The 17,174-nt window shown below is 37.9% G+C and overlaps 2 protein-coding genes across 6 annotated transcripts; one reads left to right on the forward strand and one right to left on the reverse strand.

Moving 5' to 3' along the window:
- Positions 1–3,058: 3,058 nt before the first annotated feature.
- On the reverse strand, positions 3,059–6,646 carry LOC115796847 (probable E3 ubiquitin-protein ligase ARI5). Its single transcript, XM_030753310.1, has 4 exons — positions 6,442–6,646; positions 6,104–6,204; positions 4,929–5,102; positions 3,059–3,984 (listed from the first exon to the last, which is right to left on the reverse strand). The coding sequence occupies exons 1-4, from the start codon at positions 6,518–6,520 to the stop codon at positions 3,529–3,531; spliced, it is 810 nt and encodes a 269-aa protein (XP_030609170.1). The 5' UTR covers positions 6,521–6,646; the 3' UTR covers positions 3,059–3,528.
- A 2,592-nt stretch (positions 6,647–9,238) lies between these two features.
- LOC115796812 (ubiquitin carboxyl-terminal hydrolase 3-like) lies at positions 9,239–17,154 on the forward strand. 5 transcript variants are annotated; one of them, XM_030753263.1, is made up of 12 exons: positions 9,239–9,336; positions 9,436–9,522; positions 10,237–10,342; positions 10,432–10,553; positions 10,736–10,806; positions 10,974–11,099; positions 12,581–12,676; positions 12,786–12,917; positions 13,008–13,139; positions 13,276–13,304; positions 14,652–14,692; positions 14,812–17,154. In XM_030753263.1, the coding sequence occupies exons 2-12, from the start codon at positions 9,468–9,470 to the stop codon at positions 16,386–16,388; spliced, it is 2,487 nt and encodes an 828-aa protein (XP_030609123.1). In that variant the 5' UTR covers positions 9,239–9,336; positions 9,436–9,467; the 3' UTR covers positions 16,389–17,154. The 5 variants fall into 5 exon arrangements, with proteins under 5 accessions (XP_030609123.1, XP_030609125.1, XP_030609127.1 ...); XM_030753265.1 differs by having other exon boundaries at positions 10,240–10,342; XM_030753264.1 differs by having other exon boundaries at positions 9,244–9,336; positions 9,439–9,522.
- The last annotated feature ends 20 nt before the right edge of the window (positions 17,155–17,174 follow it).

A 17,174-nucleotide genomic window follows, 5' to 3' on the forward strand; every position in this document is an offset into this window, starting at 1 on the left:
TGCACTGAGTGTGGTTGGACGAGCAAGCTGTGTCTGAATACGGAGCTCTTTGGGACTGAGGGCCTGTAGGAACTGATCACGGGCGAGCTCTGTCTGCACTGCAAGGGGCATGTTGTCATAGGCCCGCCTGCAGAGGCACTCAATGTCATGGGCCAGGATACGCAGCGGTTCTCCAGGCAGTCTCCGTCTGTTGTGAAACTCTGACCTCAGTAGCACAGGCTGGTTATACTGCCCAAACCGTCTCTGGAGTGCCCCAACTAGAGCAGTATAGTCTCCCCTCTCTCTTTCACTCAGCAGCAGCAGGCATGCTGCTGCATCCTCACACAGGCACAGAGCTAATTGCAATGCTTTATGTTCGACAGACCAGCCAGCTGCAGCAGCTAATAGTTCAAACTGAGCAATAAACACTTCCCACGGCGTCTTACCGCTGAACTTGGGTGTCTTTATGTTTACCGTAGCCGGCTGTGCATGGGCGCTGCCATCATTGTTTACATCACATGACCTCCGCTCCGTCCCGCCGAAATGGCGATCATGGCGCGAACGGCCCTCCAGCCGAGACAAACCTGGGGAGAACCCAGCCTCAGCAGCCAGCTGGAGCGCCGCTTCCCTCACGCTGCGAGCGGGTCGGATATCCATCTCCTGCTCCTCCTTCTTAACAGTGTTCCTCCGCATAATCGGGAGTTGTGTCCCTGAGCCGTGAGCAGAGCCGCTGGTAATAGATCCAGGCGTGGTAGTTCGTAGTTTAAGCTTCTGACACCAGTGTAACGTTCCGTTATGTCACCCAAGCACCAGGCAGAGGTTTCGTTACTAACACCATTTAATCAGGCCGGACACACAGAACAGCTCTCGCCGGATACAGCCAACTCTAACTCACACAAGAAAAAAAGAGACCTCCCTCCCAAGAGCGACCCCCCACATCTCCTTCCGGTTCAACCCCAAAACAACCTAACTTAAAGAGAACAATAACTGTGACACACATTTAGCAATAACGTCCATCATGGATCATTACAATATTGTTTGAGAGTGTTTTATATATAAAACACAAACCACACATTTTGATTTATTTGAAAATTAAATTACTTTCTTTTCTCCATCAGATCCGAGAGCGCATATCTTCTTTTTTACAGAAAGAAACGTAAGAACAATTCTTTTTGTAATGTTTATCAAAGCAGTTTTGGTAGTGTGCATGAAATGACTTTAATTTCTCATTCATGCTGCAGATGCTGCTACTGAAGAGCTCATGGAGACGCAGACTAATCAAAGTTTTCCACCATCTAACACCAACAACTCTGATCAGTGTCAAGAAGCTGGTAAAGAAGAAGTTCATAAAAATACTGCAGTGAATTTTTCTGTCATCAAAAATGGAGAAACAATAACTGGAGATAAAACACTGCTTTTTAAAAACACTTCACTTCAAGAAGATGTCAGGGGTCATGAAAATGTGGGTCAAGCTATGGTAAATCATGATTTCACTGACAAGCCTGCTGCACAGGGTCATCTTAACAGTCAAGATGAGAGGACTGATGGACAGAAGGGACAAATGGACTTAATCCCAGAGAGGGATGAACAGAATGAGAAGGAGGAGGAAGCCCTGACAAAACACAGGAAGAGTCACAGAGATTATCAAGGTGATGAAGGATCAGACAATGTTAGACAGGATACTGGTGAATATGAGGGAGGTACACAAAACGTTAGAAAAGATTACAGCCTTAAATATGCAAGTGTAGAAGCTGATAAACAAACAACAGGAGAAATAAGGCTGTTACCTGGGCAGAAAACAACAGAGAAAATCATCAGGGTTACCCATACGTCACAAAGTGTTCCTGGTGTGGAGATATGGAGCAAAGAACAGCAAAATGAAGGAGACAGTAAACACAATCAAAGTGAGGGAAACAGGACATTAAAGGAAAGATTAACAGAGAAGCAGGGAGCTGATAATAATGAAAATATAAGACTGGAGAGTTTTCAACCAAACACAATAAGTATAATTCAGGGAGTTACAGAAGGAGGACGTCATTCAAAGAAGCCAAGTCCTCTTGTTAAAGTCATTGATGAAGAACATACAGAAATTCTTAGCACTTCAAAACATGGCAGTAAGTCAAAGACCATAATAAAAAAAACTGTGGATGAAACTGTACAAGATGCAAGAAAATGGCAAGAAAGTCAAATAAATATTAGAAGAAGTTTAAATATTTATACAGATGCAAAGGTCACTTTGGACTACTCTTTTTAATGCCAACAAAAAAGTGTGGTGCAGTAGTAGAAGCTGCTGGAATCAACTCTGCAAAAAAAAAAAGAGGCTGCAAAAAACCAAATAAAGGAAACATGGTGGAGTTACTGTAGTGATGTAAAATGCATCAGTTAATATTGACTGCAGGATTGTTTTTGTGTAAGATTCTTTTCAAGGTTCAAAGACACATAAGATGGAGCTTAAAGAAAACTCACTTTAATGAACACAGAATTACATTTCTATGAACTCACATTCACTGATTATTTTTGTCTTTTTTTGCTCTTCTCAGTTTCATCTTTGTACAGTTTTTAAGTGTATCACTGATTTTATTTTACTTTCATAAATTTTGTGTAAAAAAATTACATACCACTGAATGAAAAGTGTCACTGGTTTCATACATTTTTCAGCATTGCAACGTATCGTTTTCTACAGCACAGCCCACTGAGTTCATCCAGCTGTGTGGATGTTGTTCATTTCTCTTGTATATTCTTTTGATTACATTTGGCTGTGAAGCAATAAAAAAATACTTGTTTTAAACTATTGTTCTGATTATATTCATGTCTGAAATGTTATCTATATGTTGTTATTGTGTCTTTACTTATTGGCACAACCAAGATTAAATTTAATTAGTTTAGTTTTTTATTTCAAAATTTGGAAAATGTACAAAAAGAAAAAGAGAGACGAGCTTGTGATGTGGGCTGAACTGAAGGAAAATTATTCAAGATAAACTTACCATGGTTACATGAAACTAATTTCGCTGCACATTAATTAAAAAAAAAATCTTTCTACTGGAACTATAACACGATATGTAACAGGATAACCTCCAAAAGTCCACTGACCTTGAAACTTCCAGGTCATACTCAGCACAGATCTTCCTGTATACTATGCCGGCCAGTTGGTTATGGCATTCCAAGTAATTTCATTTGAATAAATGTTATGGCTTTACTGTCATTTATTCTGTTCTGCTGGAGATTTGTTCACATATATGTAGCTATTTGTGTCAAACATTAAATGCACATTCTTTTTATTTCAAATTAATCTTTATTGAGTGATTTGATTTAGATTAATTGAATAATTAACTCATGAAACAGGGATTAATTCAAAGAAAACTATTTTTAAATCAGGGTGTTACACAACATACAAAGAAATGTAGCAAATACAGTGTACTATTGTTTAATGCACATGAACCTATAAAACTTTTGCCTTTTCTCAATGAAGTCTCTGAATGAACTATAAAAGAGAAAGTCTACTATGAGAGAAGCATAATGTGAAATGAATTAGTGTGTGTGTGCTGCCTCTTAGTTTCTGTGCCACACAGGTATGGATGTTTGTCTGGGAGCCACACCGTCACTGCAGGGGATGAAGTAAGAACTTGTCTTCAAGCACTCAGGAGTGAGTTTCAGACACACAAAGCAGAACTCAATCTGACAGCGTGGACAGATGATGTTCTTGCAGCCAGTTTTGTCGTGCTCCACCCTCTGACCACAGGTGGGGCAGGCCCGAATGGAGGGACAGGCATCCACCCCCTGAACCTGAGGCAGGGCGGTAGTCTTGCAGTTCTTGAGAAGTTCGAGTTCGTGATTGATGCAGCCGTCATTGTCACAGCGATCAGAGCGTGGAGCTCTACCTTTCCACTCCTTCAAACACTGCCAGCAAAACTGGGATACTTTCTTGTTGTCTGCTGTGCAGATTGTGCACTGAACATTGAGGTTAGTCAGGTCCTCTCTCTCCACATAGGTTTTGCAACCTGGACACTGTTGTGACAAACAAAGAATTTCAATATTTTTGGATGTACACTTTGTTTTTTTGTTGTGAATCAGATGAGAAGAATGAGTTTATCCTGGTCAATGCAGTGAAAACCAGTGGAACCAGGTTAGCTTATCTTATCATGCAGAATAAGAGGAGTGGAATATTACTAGCACTGCTTTGACCAAATGTAAATCACTGCATTTACAGCTGTCTTTTTATAGCACCTTAAACCAGAACACTTCAAAAGTTGAGTTTTAAACATGCTCACTGGACGATTCACTCCCCAATTAGAGGGATTACATGTAAAATGTAAATTTGAACAAATAACATTTTCAAAATCATGCAACTATTTTAAGACAGTAGAAATAAATTTTAAAAATGTGCAGTTTGAATTTGATTCAAACAACAAAAAATAGTGTAGATGCTGTACTTTATGGAAAAGTAAGACAAAATGAATGAATCAAACCCAAGTTCCTGAAAACTGATTGATGTCATTGATGTCATATTTTATTGATTTATTGTTATTTTTTTCCCCATTGCATACTGCTGTGGATCTCATATGTTGTGATTTGGGCATGATGTGTTACTGAGCCAGGTCTGGGGTTTTGTTTCTGCTGAGCCTGCGGGCCTTTCTCATGTTGTTCATGAAATATTTACACAAAACTCATTTGTCATAATTGTTGATAAATACATCACCTGTAATTAATGGATGTGCTTCTCTTGCATTTTAAGACCTTCACAGAGGTTGTTTTGTTTTGTTTTGATTAAACAAAGTATAAAATTATTAACTGAGCCAGCTCCAGCTCCAGTTCAGAAACCCAGTTTGAGGATCTTAGACTTTCATTTACATCTTGACATGAGAGCTCATCCCCAAACTTTCTTAAAGTTTTGTAGAAGCAATCATTCTCTACTAAACTCTTTACTAAGCCAGGTTCACTTGGATACTTACTGTTTTAAATTCACAGTATTCTGTGGCAGCAAGGCGGGCCATGTTCTCTTCAAAGTACTGCATCTCTTCTGCTGTCAGTACTGCCAGCCTGCGCACCTCTGTGTAGGACCACACTGCATCACACTTCTGCAAGGTGCCATTCTTTAAAGCGGGGCATTTAAATTTGTACTGACCCTGAAAGTAAAGCACATGGCCAAGGATGTGGTCAGTAACAAATCTGGCTGATGGCACTGACACAGAATAAGCTTCACCTTTAATGTTTCTGTTTAGCTTCTGGAAGTGTGGAAAATTTAGTCTTCACAACTATAATTTTTGTCACTGCCATGTCCTGAGGGAAAAATTTACCTGTTTAACTGTAAATGTGTATAAAAATGCAACGTACCATTTTAAAATGAAGGAATTTTGTGTATTCATTTTTCTGCAGATGTTCTTTTGCATTTTTCTAGCCGAGCATTGAATTTTACCATTTGCTCTATGCTGTGAGTGGGCAAAAAAAAAAAAAAAAAAAAAAAACGTGCATCATAGAAGTGTTACGTACTGTACACACTCTGACAATGAGAGCGCCACTGCCACCTACTGTTGTGGATGTGCAATTGCAATTTGCACTACTACGGCAAAAAAAAAAGCATGTTCCCCGGGGTCAGACGTGCCCCCTCGACAGCGCACCGCGCTTCCCCTCCAAGGGAGCGCGCCCCGCTATTTGAGAAGCACTGACTTAAATATGAAAGGGAACCACAAGAGTAAAGTTGTGGACTGGTCAACTTGTTTATGTTCAGCTACCACATACTCATAGAGCCTAATTTGAGCTGTTGTGGGTCGATCAAATAACAATATTAGCAGAATAAAATATTAGCATAAACATCTAAGCCATTAAATAACAGCAAGTCAGTGCATTTAGGTATTTAAACATGGTCACGACAATCTGCTGAAGTTCAAACTGAGGCAGGAGATAGTCCCTCCAAGGATAAAAATAATTTAGCTGAAGCCTCTCCGCTGCAAATTGCATCTTGGCTATCAGCAAAAGTTTAAACTCAGAAGAAATTTGCATTTGGATGCAGACAGAAAACAAGGCTTTGCAGCAATGTAGACATGCATCTTCTAACTGAAGCTTAGGCAAGAAAACAAAAAGTAAAACTACATAAAAACAATGGTCTTCTTCAGAATCCGGAAAGTACCTGATCCAACAGGCTGCGACACCACCCAGTGAGTGACTCCGGGGTGACGGCATGCCCGCAGGACATCTCTGCTCTGAGACACCGGTCTCCTTCCTCTGGAGCTGAGAAAAACAACAACAACAGCAGACACTGAACTCAGCATGATGCAGCTGTGTCAAAGAAAACCGACCCCGGATGCTCACTCCTATAACTGTGATTCGTATTTGTAATGCATCACTTTGGCTTGATTTGGATCACCAGTGCATTCATTATGATTAGTCCAAATCAATAAATTTAAGAGAAAAGACATGAATTAAGGGGCATTGCTAAATATTGCTAAACATTTATTTATTTCTTACGCAGTGGATCCAGATCATCAGGCCTGTTAACAAATTTCAGCGTCGTGTCTCTGGGGTCGTAGCGTTTCTCTTCGGTCATTTTAGTTCGGATGGGCGCGCCCTGCTCTCCGTGGATAAACAACCAGTGGCACTGCGCTCTGAAAATGAAGTGAACACCGAGGCAGCTGTGTCAGCTTCACCCACAGCACCAAGATCTGTTCTTAACTTTCAGTTTCCTCCAGCAGTTAGCAGAAATCACGTGAATAGCGCTCTGTGGCAGGTCTGGATTCTTGTCATTCACTTTATTTACTCTTCAGCGCTGATGAAGAAGGCAACATTTGTTTAGGGCGTTTTGCTGTTTTGATTTTAAGGTAAAACTTTTAAGAGCATTATTTCATTTTTATAACAAATTTTCATATAGTTTTATAATGGCGTTGGTATATAGCTTTTTGCAGTACTGACCTTTAAGCTGGTAAACAAACACTGATAAACTGGAGTGTGAGGTGATTTCCAGCTATCATAGATAAACTTAGCATAAAGTCAGTGAAATTTGCATTCTTGTATAAGACGCGAAGGATTTAGTCATGTGCACATCAACATACACACATACACACACACTGACACACACACACGACACATTTTTAAAGAGTTTTGGTGCTGATTGTGCAAAAGAAAAAGATTAAAAGACGCCAGATGTTCATTTAGCTGAAAGTGAAAGTATCCTTAGCCCTCTGACGTCAGACCCGCTGAGGAGCCCAAACATAAAACTGAAGTGACATTATTTGTATTATCATCAGAAGCGGAGGGAGCGCAGCTAGGAGCACAAATCCGCACAGAATGGGAAAACTCTACCAGGTCGTGGTTTCTGGAGTAAGGGGTGGGAAGGTGACCGTGGACCTGAGCAACACTGAGGAGCAGTTTAAGAGCATGACCGTGGAACAGCTGAGGGAAAAAATAAGACAGAAATTTCCGGAGACCGCAGGTAAAAACTCTGAGAGCTTTAAAACACTCATAACTTACATTATATGACACGATGACTGATGACGAATGAGCTCAATGTAGCCTTAGGAATTTTGTTTCATGGTTTTTGTTGTTGTTGTTGCTGTTATCATCAACAAACTCTTCCAGGATTTCCCTTGAAAGTATTTTTAAGTTGCTGAAGCCTTAGATTTCTTCCTTGCAGAAAGTAACAGACATCAACACCCTGCATTTAAAGTAAGCAATGAGGCAGCGATATTTAAAGCAAAAGTAAGCTAGCTACATTATTCTGTTTTTGCTAATTGATCAACTTGTAGTTGTTTCATTTTACAAGCAGCATTTTAGATACATTTGTATAGATTTTTTTAATAGAGAAAGAGAGCGAAAATAGAGTGAAGTAGACCAAAAAAAAAAAAAAAAAAACTCAGCCGAAGAACAAATACTCCACACTTTAAGTTTTTACAATTAGGTTTAAGGTTGCCATCTTTAGTCTATGGTTATAAAGCCAGAACATCGAGTAATCAAACATTTTATGTAACATATAGATGTATCACTAGACTTTCTGTGTGTGTGTGTGTGTGTGTGTGTGTGTGTGTTAGACGGGAATCTGCGGCTGATATTCACAGACAAGAATCTGGATGAAGACAAGAAGCCGCTGTCTGAATATGGAATCCAGCACATGTCAGTCATCCAAGTAGTTCTGAGGCTTCCTGGAGGATTGACAGCTTGACTGAAACTGGCTCCACCTACAGCTGCCACTGCCGCTACTGCTTCCGCTACTGCCTCTGAACACTCCTGTCACTGTTTACATGAATTTAGCCTTTTTTTTTTTCAAATATTTACCTGTGAAATGAAATTAAATAAAGCTGCATTCTCTCAAGTGTATCATCTTTGAGTAAGTCTGCATATTTGGGAGGCCTTTACAAAACAGAAGCCATGATAATAATGTAACAAATACAGGCCAAAGTCTCTGATATTTTCTCACAAAGCCCACTGTGTGTCGAGCAGCAGATTCTTTGAGTCATGTACAAATACCATAATGTCTACCCCAAACAGTGTAACTGTGCAAATTATTTAATGGATAAACACAGTTCAGTTTAAACTAAAGTTCAAATTCACATTAAGATGAATAAATCAGTGTTACAGCAATCAGCAGCACATCTCTTCACACGGAGGCATAATAAAATTGATGAGTGAAAATTTTTAATTTATAAGTGGATAAATGTGTAGAAAAATAGCTGTGCAAGATGTTTCTCAACGTAGAAAATAATTTGGTTTCGTTCAAATACTTCATGTGCTACTTTCAAGGTCTTATGTAAACTTCATACTATTGTAACGTTGTAAACACACTTCCACAGTCGGCGATGTTCACAACAAAGGTCGTCTTTATTAGCAGAAAAACGGCTGCTGTAGGCCACAGCCACGCCAACCACAACTACAACAACGGAACAGCAACACACACACACAGGCAAGCTCTCGGTCTTTTCTCTCTCTCCATGCTGCCTTCACGAACCTCCCGAACAGTCCGAAATCCCACAACATCAACACGCTCTCTAACTAAGAGAATCGCTACATTATTCATGAGCCACGGTGCAAGAAGCATGTTGATTCCTCCTGAGTTACTTTCCGTTTATTTGCAAATCAGAACACATGCAGCTTAAGCATTCTTTCCTCAAAATGAATGTTTTGCATTAATATTTTTAAGAATCGGGCTTTGAAGAGAAATTTTGTCAGTCATTATGCTGTCTTTTAATAATTTCGGCATTTCCGACACAACCTGAATGCAGCACCCCAGCAGGCTTGGCGAGAAGTGAAAGAGAAAGCATTCATAAGGTTTTAAATTCACTGGACGTTCAGATACGCAGCAGCTCGTCCACGTCGACGACAAACCAACCCGTTTTCCCGGGAAATATCTTGAAATTGCTGATTAAATTGAAGGTAGGCTCATACATATTTTTTTTCTGCAATTATGCACCTTATTCGTTTAAAATACATCGATTAATTCATTGTTCGCTGGCATTTTCTTGCATCTGCCAGCAGCCTATCAATGAAGTGACCGTCAAAAGCGAATGAATATGTATTTGTTGGAGAGTGCTCGACAACTTTTCAACAACACGTCTCAGGGTAAGATTTGCAGTGGATTCAGAAAGTGTTCAGATCCATCCTTTTCTGCAGCCTTTATGCTGAATATGTAATCAATCAATTATGTACATTTAATAACCCACCACAGGGGAAAATTATTCATTTTATCTCTTATCACTCATGTTCGCAAAGTTCTCAGATTTAAAGTTGGTGATCAGATTTATTTTTTTTTAAGCAGCTTCCATCTACAGCATTGCATGCATTTTATTGGATTTGCTCAAAAGGTCAAAAAGCGCTCTTTTCTCTCAAAGAAATACTGAATATTTAATTTGGACAGACAGCGTCCCTGTGGTTCCAAATTTCTTCAGTTTTCCAATTTAAGCTTGGCAATGCTCCCAGCTTAAATGGCTGGTTTATATTGATTTATGCTTAAACACAATTTTATCATGAAGGTCTAAAAATAAACTTCATGGCTTACTTTTAGTCCTGACATGCACTGTGAACTTTGGGATTTTAGAAAAATTGACTGGATACATGCCAGGAATAAATGAGGCAAGCAAGATGAATTTGACCACAATTGGAAAATTAGAAATTTTAGATTTCTATTAAAACTAAAAGCATTCCATATTATCCATTTAAAATCTGATCTACAACACAAAAGCTATACACAATATTAATGTGTCTGATTTTTTTCTGAATGCTTTCATACTCTATGATCCAGAATAATGTCTTAAAGATATTTTTGTCTCCTCCCAGCAGGTAATAAATATCATGGACTGATGAACCAAGGAGCAACATGTTACCTGAACAGTGTGCTGCAGGTGTTGTTCATGACCAAAGACTTCAGAGAAGCTGTAACGAGGTTTGTTGTTGTTTACCTTTAGGCATGATTATTCTAATAAATGCTACAGTGCAGCTTTTTATCACTCATGAACTTTTGTCTTTGTTTAGGTTCTCTGATGAAAATCCTCACACTGAGTTTATTGATCATCATCTCAAAGCCTTGTTTGATGACTTACAGAAGTATACAACGTACACATATAACATAACAAAGAAGCTGGGCATCGACAATGGTACAGAACAACAAACCTTGAGTAGCGTAAACTCCTGAGCACTGTCCAAGTGCTACTGTCATTTAATTATTCAACTCTTTAATTATCACCATAATAAAAAAAATATAAGATACAATTTAAAAATAAACACATTATTAATGACTTATTTTGTGTAAAATATATACATTTACCCTGCTCCACAGTGAATGAACAGCGTGATGCTGCAGAGTACTTTGAGAGGGTTTTAAGAAAGACCAGCCATGAGGCATCAAAGGTGAGGTCCTCAGTATCAAATGGTGGATATAAACTGATGAATTTGCTAAGTGTTGGTTCTTTACCTCACAATGTAACGAGCCTTGAACAACTTTTGTTGTGAACTGTTGCTTGAAGTGAAACTGGATTGAAATGAAATGAACAGATTTTTGTTCATTTGTTTTTCAGATCTTTCACGGTAAGTTAGCAAACAAGACCACCTGTCATAGGTGTCATACAGAGACTGACAGAGATGCACCATTCTGGCATCTTCCTCTTTCATTGGTGGAGTCCTGCAGTGAAGTCTACAGTGTGGTAAGGATCTGACATGCTACACTTTTGCCTGTCAAAGATAATATAGTAAATTGACTGGTACTTAAACAGCACCTTTCTAATCAAACTCAGCACTCAGACTGCTTTCCACAACAGAGTCATACAGTGCTTTTATATATGTCCAAGTGCTGTGTCTAACAGTCACACACATATGGGTGGATCAGGGCAACTCAGTGTTCAGTGTCTAGCACAAGGATTCATTAGCACCCAGGCTGAAGGAGCCAGGAACTGATCCAGTTAGTAGAAAATCCATTCTACCACCTGAACCACAGACACCCCAAAGCTTGTAGCTCATGGGATTCTCAGACAGTCTCTCATTCAATTACTAATCAGGTCCAACCCTGCTAAGCTTCTGAGATCAGATGAGATTGCCTGTGCTCACAGCAGTCTGGTCGCAAGCTAGACCACCCTGAGCACACCTTATGAGCTATGTATTGTAATTATTATAATTATAATAAAATATTTTACTTTTGATTTAATTTTGGACCTGTGCAAAAATCAGATGATGGTTTAGGTTATATTCATGCAGAAATAAAATTTTGTTATGCAGCTATTTCCAGTAAACTAAATCTGTCATATTTCAGTCCGAGATGAGCACCTGAGGCACTTTTAACAGGAACATGAAATATGATGCATCTTAAAACTGGGTGATGTTGTGTTCATTGGGCTAGATTTAGTCTGTCTAAAAGCCCAAGTTCAGCTTTACAGCACTCACAATTAAGTAACAACAGATAACTTATTAAGAGCTAAACAGAGACTTGTGAGTTGAACTGATCTTTAATGTTTTGCATGAAAACTGAACTGAATAGGGCGGCTCAGAGGAAATCTTCATATCATTCACACTCATGTGTTTGTGGAAATAAAGTTGGACGGATGCAGTAGGTTTCAGACACACTCCAATAAAGAGATCTTAACTTATCCAAACCCTATAAAATAACCTGTGGGGTGTCTCAAAGTTCAGTTTTAGGACCCTTCATTTAATCTTTCTTTTACTGCTGGGAGATTTTATTTAGAGACACAGCAGCCAGTCCACAGTTTTGCTGGTGATTTATAACTTTATGTGACTCAGGCTCAGTTAAGTCCTGTTAAAATGCATTTAGACATTAATGTCTGTATGTCACTTTTTACAACTCACCCAAGATAAAATGAAACTTAGTCATAGGTCCAAAAGTTGAACTGCAGTGGATTTATGTTATTATGGCTCATGTTAGGATCTGTCTTCAAACCTGCCATTTACACTTTCAATAATATTGCTAAAGAGCAACAAAAGAAACTAATGGTTATTTTTTTTACATCAAGCAGACTTTACTGTAAAAATAAAAAAAAAATCAACTCCACCTCTGCAACCTGAGTGCATACTAGCCCGAGCAATGAGAGGAACTGATTTGGTTCTAAAATCACAACCATTGTGCTGTCACATCTTTGTCAAACCTGATCTTAAATAACTTGAGTGCTTTTTTCAGATGAACGGCATTGAAGAGTATTTCAAACCTTCAGTGTTATGTGGAGAAAACCAGATGTACTGTGACGAATGTGATGAGAAAGTTGATGCTACTTTAGTGAGTAAAGAACAAAAACTTGTTTCTTATTCTAACAATAGAAATACCTCAGAATTAATACAACACAATAACAAATATGGGGAATGTTTTTGTTTGTTTGTTTTTTCAGAGAGATGTAATAAAGTATCATCCAGATGTTTTGATTCTGCTGCTGAAGAGGTTTGAGTTCAACTATGATTACATGTCATACGTCAAGATCAGCTGTCCTGTGGAGGTTCCCTACACTCTGCAGATACCAGAGGTATATATACAGTATAATTTAGGTTAATCATAGTCCATTTTATTTTCCTTCTTTGTTCTGACATTTTTTCATTTTTCCTTTGGTGATCAGAGTCAGACATATGAACTGTATGCAGTTGTGGATCATTTTGGTAATTTGAGATGTGGACACTACAGAGCAACGATCAAGATCCAGGAGGAGAAAGATCAATGGTTTAACTTTGATGACACCAGCGTCACATCGGTAAGACTGATCATGTTTTTTTATTGTTACTGAAACACACCTGATCATTGATTTGTTGCACAATTGCAACTGCAGTTGTGTATTTTATTGGAAAAGGAGGTTAGTCACATGTTTGGTTATAATTTTCCATCAACAGGCTGCTAAACAGAAAGATCACACTGAGAGGTATTTATTCTTCTTTTCCCCACTGTGCATGATTTTGTATTCATTTCTTATTTTTTCCACAAATACATACTGTGTAATTTGAACTTTGCTTGAATATACTAATGTAACAGAACTCTAGTAAAACAGATTATATTTAGTCCTGAAAGAAACAAGATGAACGACAAGTAGTGTGTTTTCCTCTCTCACTTCTGCCAAGTCTTTATTTATATACATTTGTGTATAAATAAAGACTATAAAGATGCAAATGCATCTCAGTCTTAATGCCTGACATTACCAAAATCAGGATTAAGTGGAATATAACCCAGTATAAACACAAATAATACAAACAAAATCTAAAAAAAATCATATCTGGTGTTACTGCTTGTATGCAAATTAAGGAAATATAAAGACATTGCCAAGCATATTCAATTTATTACACAGAGCTAATAATTACACATTTTTTTCTCCACACATGTTGACAGGACAAACATTACTGAGTTGCACCATACTAAGTGCATATTAGTAACATGGAAAACTCCATGCAAACATGGCAGCGCTAACAGAATTAATATTACACTAATTATAGATTATATTATTGTGGAGACTAAAGAGTCTCTGTGAACTCATTAGCTCAAATCTGTAGGACCCGTGCTATACAATCATTACAAAAAGGAGCCTTAAGTTCCTTCGTCTACTGTCTCAGCAGCTCTACTTTATATTTTAAAGCACTAAACAAACACAAATACAAATCCCATCAGAGCAAACTGCTGTTCAGGTTTTACCTTTACTTGATATGTCAATTATATGTGATTTTATTACCCACTAACCTGACAAAAAAACAAAAACGCTTTGTCACAATAAGCCATCAGAGAGAGGAGGTGCTCCTTTGTGGTGTAACTTATGATCTCACTACATCTGGGATCTCTTTAACAAATATCTGAAAATTTTATTGATATTTAACAAAATTAAACATGAAAAACTTAAAAAATCTAAAAACAAAAAAAAAATCACATAATGTGTGTTACAGTTTGTCACACTAAGCTACATGTAGAAGGACTGTATCACAACTGCAGTTTGTTTTATTTCTCAACTCAGTCACCCAAACTTTCTTCATGCACATCGTCACCCTGCTCCCCAGGAAAAAAATAACACAAAAAAGAGAAAAAAAAAAAAATACAGATACATGCATCTTTAAATGTTTAACCCTAACCCGCATAGAAAATGGTATATCACACAGACACATATAAATCTACAGTTAAATTTATTGTGCATATAAAAATAAACGTGCTCTTTAGAAAACATAAACCAGTTACTTTCACTGTTTGTGAAAATAATATTTCTTTCTTTCTTGTCATTTTCTCCCATTAGATCCCAGACTGCATACATTCTGTTTTACAGAAAGAAGGAAGGTGAGAGGAAGTGTTGTTGTTGTTGTTGTTGTTGTTGTACATAATGAAACTCTTCAGTACTTTGCTTGAATTAATTTTGTTCCTGCTTCTACTTCATGCTGCTGTTACTGGTACTCCAGATGAGTGTGGACCACCTGAAAAAAAGAGAAGAAAAGCGGAGGATGAGGCAACAGCAGCACTCTGTAATGATCCTGTAAATGTTGTTTGTACTGACAAAGATAAAGATGAGACAGAGGTCATGAGTCCTGAGTTTGGAGCAGCAGAGGTATCACCTCCCCTCAGCTTGAATGTAGATCATTCAGAAAGTGAAGTTCATGTTGAGACTTTGGGAAATGAAGGAACTGGAGTCAATGAGCTGAATCATAAAGAAGGAGTGGATGATGTTAGACAGAGCAGACCAGATAATAACCATGATATTAAACCTGAAGTCAGATCTGCAGTGTGTGATCATGTAAACAAAGATGAGACGAGGGATTCAAAAACAGGTAAAGATGGAAATAATGAAGATAAACAATTAGAAAAGAAAAGCCATGAAGACGATCCACATGATGAAGAATTAGACGACTACAGACAGACCACAGATGAACATCAGGGAGGTGAAGAAAAGACCGGAAAAGATTCCAGCGTTAATCCTGCTCATGTTCATGACACAAATGGAAAGACTGACTCTGATAAACCAACAACAGAAGTGAGCTTTAATAAACTTCAGGACAAAGAAGAAGTTGATGAGAGCAAAGAAAACATAAAAGAGGATCAGAGTCAGAAACAGAGAAAACAACAGAGTGATCACAATGATACACTAAACATGCAGGAAATCAGTGTTACACATTCAGCTGATGAATCTGTTTGTGTAGAGAGACAAAACAGGAATGTGACGGAGGACAGGAGAGGAAAGGAAGGAAGGGATATTCAAGCTTCCATGGAAAAACAGGTTTACAATCAAGGTGTGGAGCATAAAGACATGAGCAGATTGTGTGATTTTGGGCAAAACACAGCAGAGAAGCTCAGCAGCACCTCAACAACACACAAAGATGTTCAGAAACAGACCAAAGAGCAGAAAAATAAAGGAGATCCTGAGAAAATTCAAACCAGAGAGAAGTCCTCTCAGAGAAGACAAGAAACAATGATCGAGGAAGCTGAAAGAAACAAAAATATAAGAGCAGGAAGTTCTCAGTCAGATGTCAGAGCTGGGAATCAAGGAGTCACAGAAGGAGAACATCATTCACAGAAATCAGAACCTCAAAAAACTGATGAAGAAATCAGAGAGACGGCTGTTCATGAAAACAGTGAAACAAAGAGCAGAAGATTAGAAACTGCAGAGAAAACCTCAGAGCACAGCACCAAGAGAAGTGAGAAAATCAAAAGAAAAGCTAAAAAAAAATCATCTTCATCAAAGGTTTCAATGAACACTTTGTCCTCAAGTGTCGACAGTTTAACACTGAATGAATCAAATTTACCAGAGAAGCAGAAACAAGGAACCAAAAAAAGAAAACACAAGGAGGATGAGAGAATTAGTCCAGAAACCACCGAACTCCCTAATTTAGAATTAGAAGCTCCTGCTGTGAAAAATAAAGGCAAGAAAAGAGGGTGGTTCAAAAGCAAAAAGAAAGAAAAAAGCCATAAATCAGCAAAACCAAAGAAAACTCCTGGGTGTGCTCTAACTTCATGCTTCATCCAGGCTTCAGATTCTAATTAAGGTGAAATCCACGCTGAATAAATTTTAAAGATTATTCTATATGTGTATCAGTGTCATAATCCAGGTGATGTTTTTAGTTTTTAATTGAATATTATTATAAATATCACAACAGACATCAGCAGCATTCAGGCCAAATGAAGAGCACTTTAATAACTTTGTTTCTCCTGATCTTAGAGAACGCAGTTTGGTTGTTGTGCTCCTCTTTGTGTTCAGGTGGAGAATAACTCTGAAAATTCACTTTAATAAACAAACAGAAACACAATTATATCACATTTTCAGACTGAAGGGTCAATCATTTTTGTTGGTTGATGCTCTTCAAGTGTTCACTGAAACTGTTTAATGCTGATGCCAACTACTATATTGTGTTCACTTTTGTGGTTTTTGTCTTGTTAAAAATTCTGTAAAATTGATAGCAGTGAATGCACAATGATATTGTGTATGTACCCTATTTTAATTTAGCTTTTAATGTGTTTATTTTACTGTGGTGTAGTTTGTTAAATGATCTCACTTTATTAAATATTTCAGAGAAATTCCTGTTTAATATTATCCTGTATTGTTTTAGATATGAGACCCCAGTGTGTGTTTGTGCTTTTTTGCAGTGTTTCTGGATGTTTCAGACTGGTCTCAAAGATAATCTGAGACAATAGTTTCATTTATGAACAGATCTTATTCAGTCACAGCTCAAGTGAACACAAATTCAACACTGAAACTGCTGCTGAGTGAATATTTTTGCAAAGAATAACAAAAAACAGCTCAAATATTAAATCAACAGATGATGTCATATTT

The sequence above is a fragment of the Archocentrus centrarchus genome, chromosome 18 (assembly GCF_007364275.1).
Source record: "Archocentrus centrarchus isolate MPI-CPG fArcCen1 chromosome 18, fArcCen1, whole genome shotgun sequence".
In the NCBI taxonomy this organism is placed as follows: domain Eukaryota; kingdom Metazoa; phylum Chordata; class Actinopteri; order Cichliformes; family Cichlidae; genus Archocentrus; species Archocentrus centrarchus.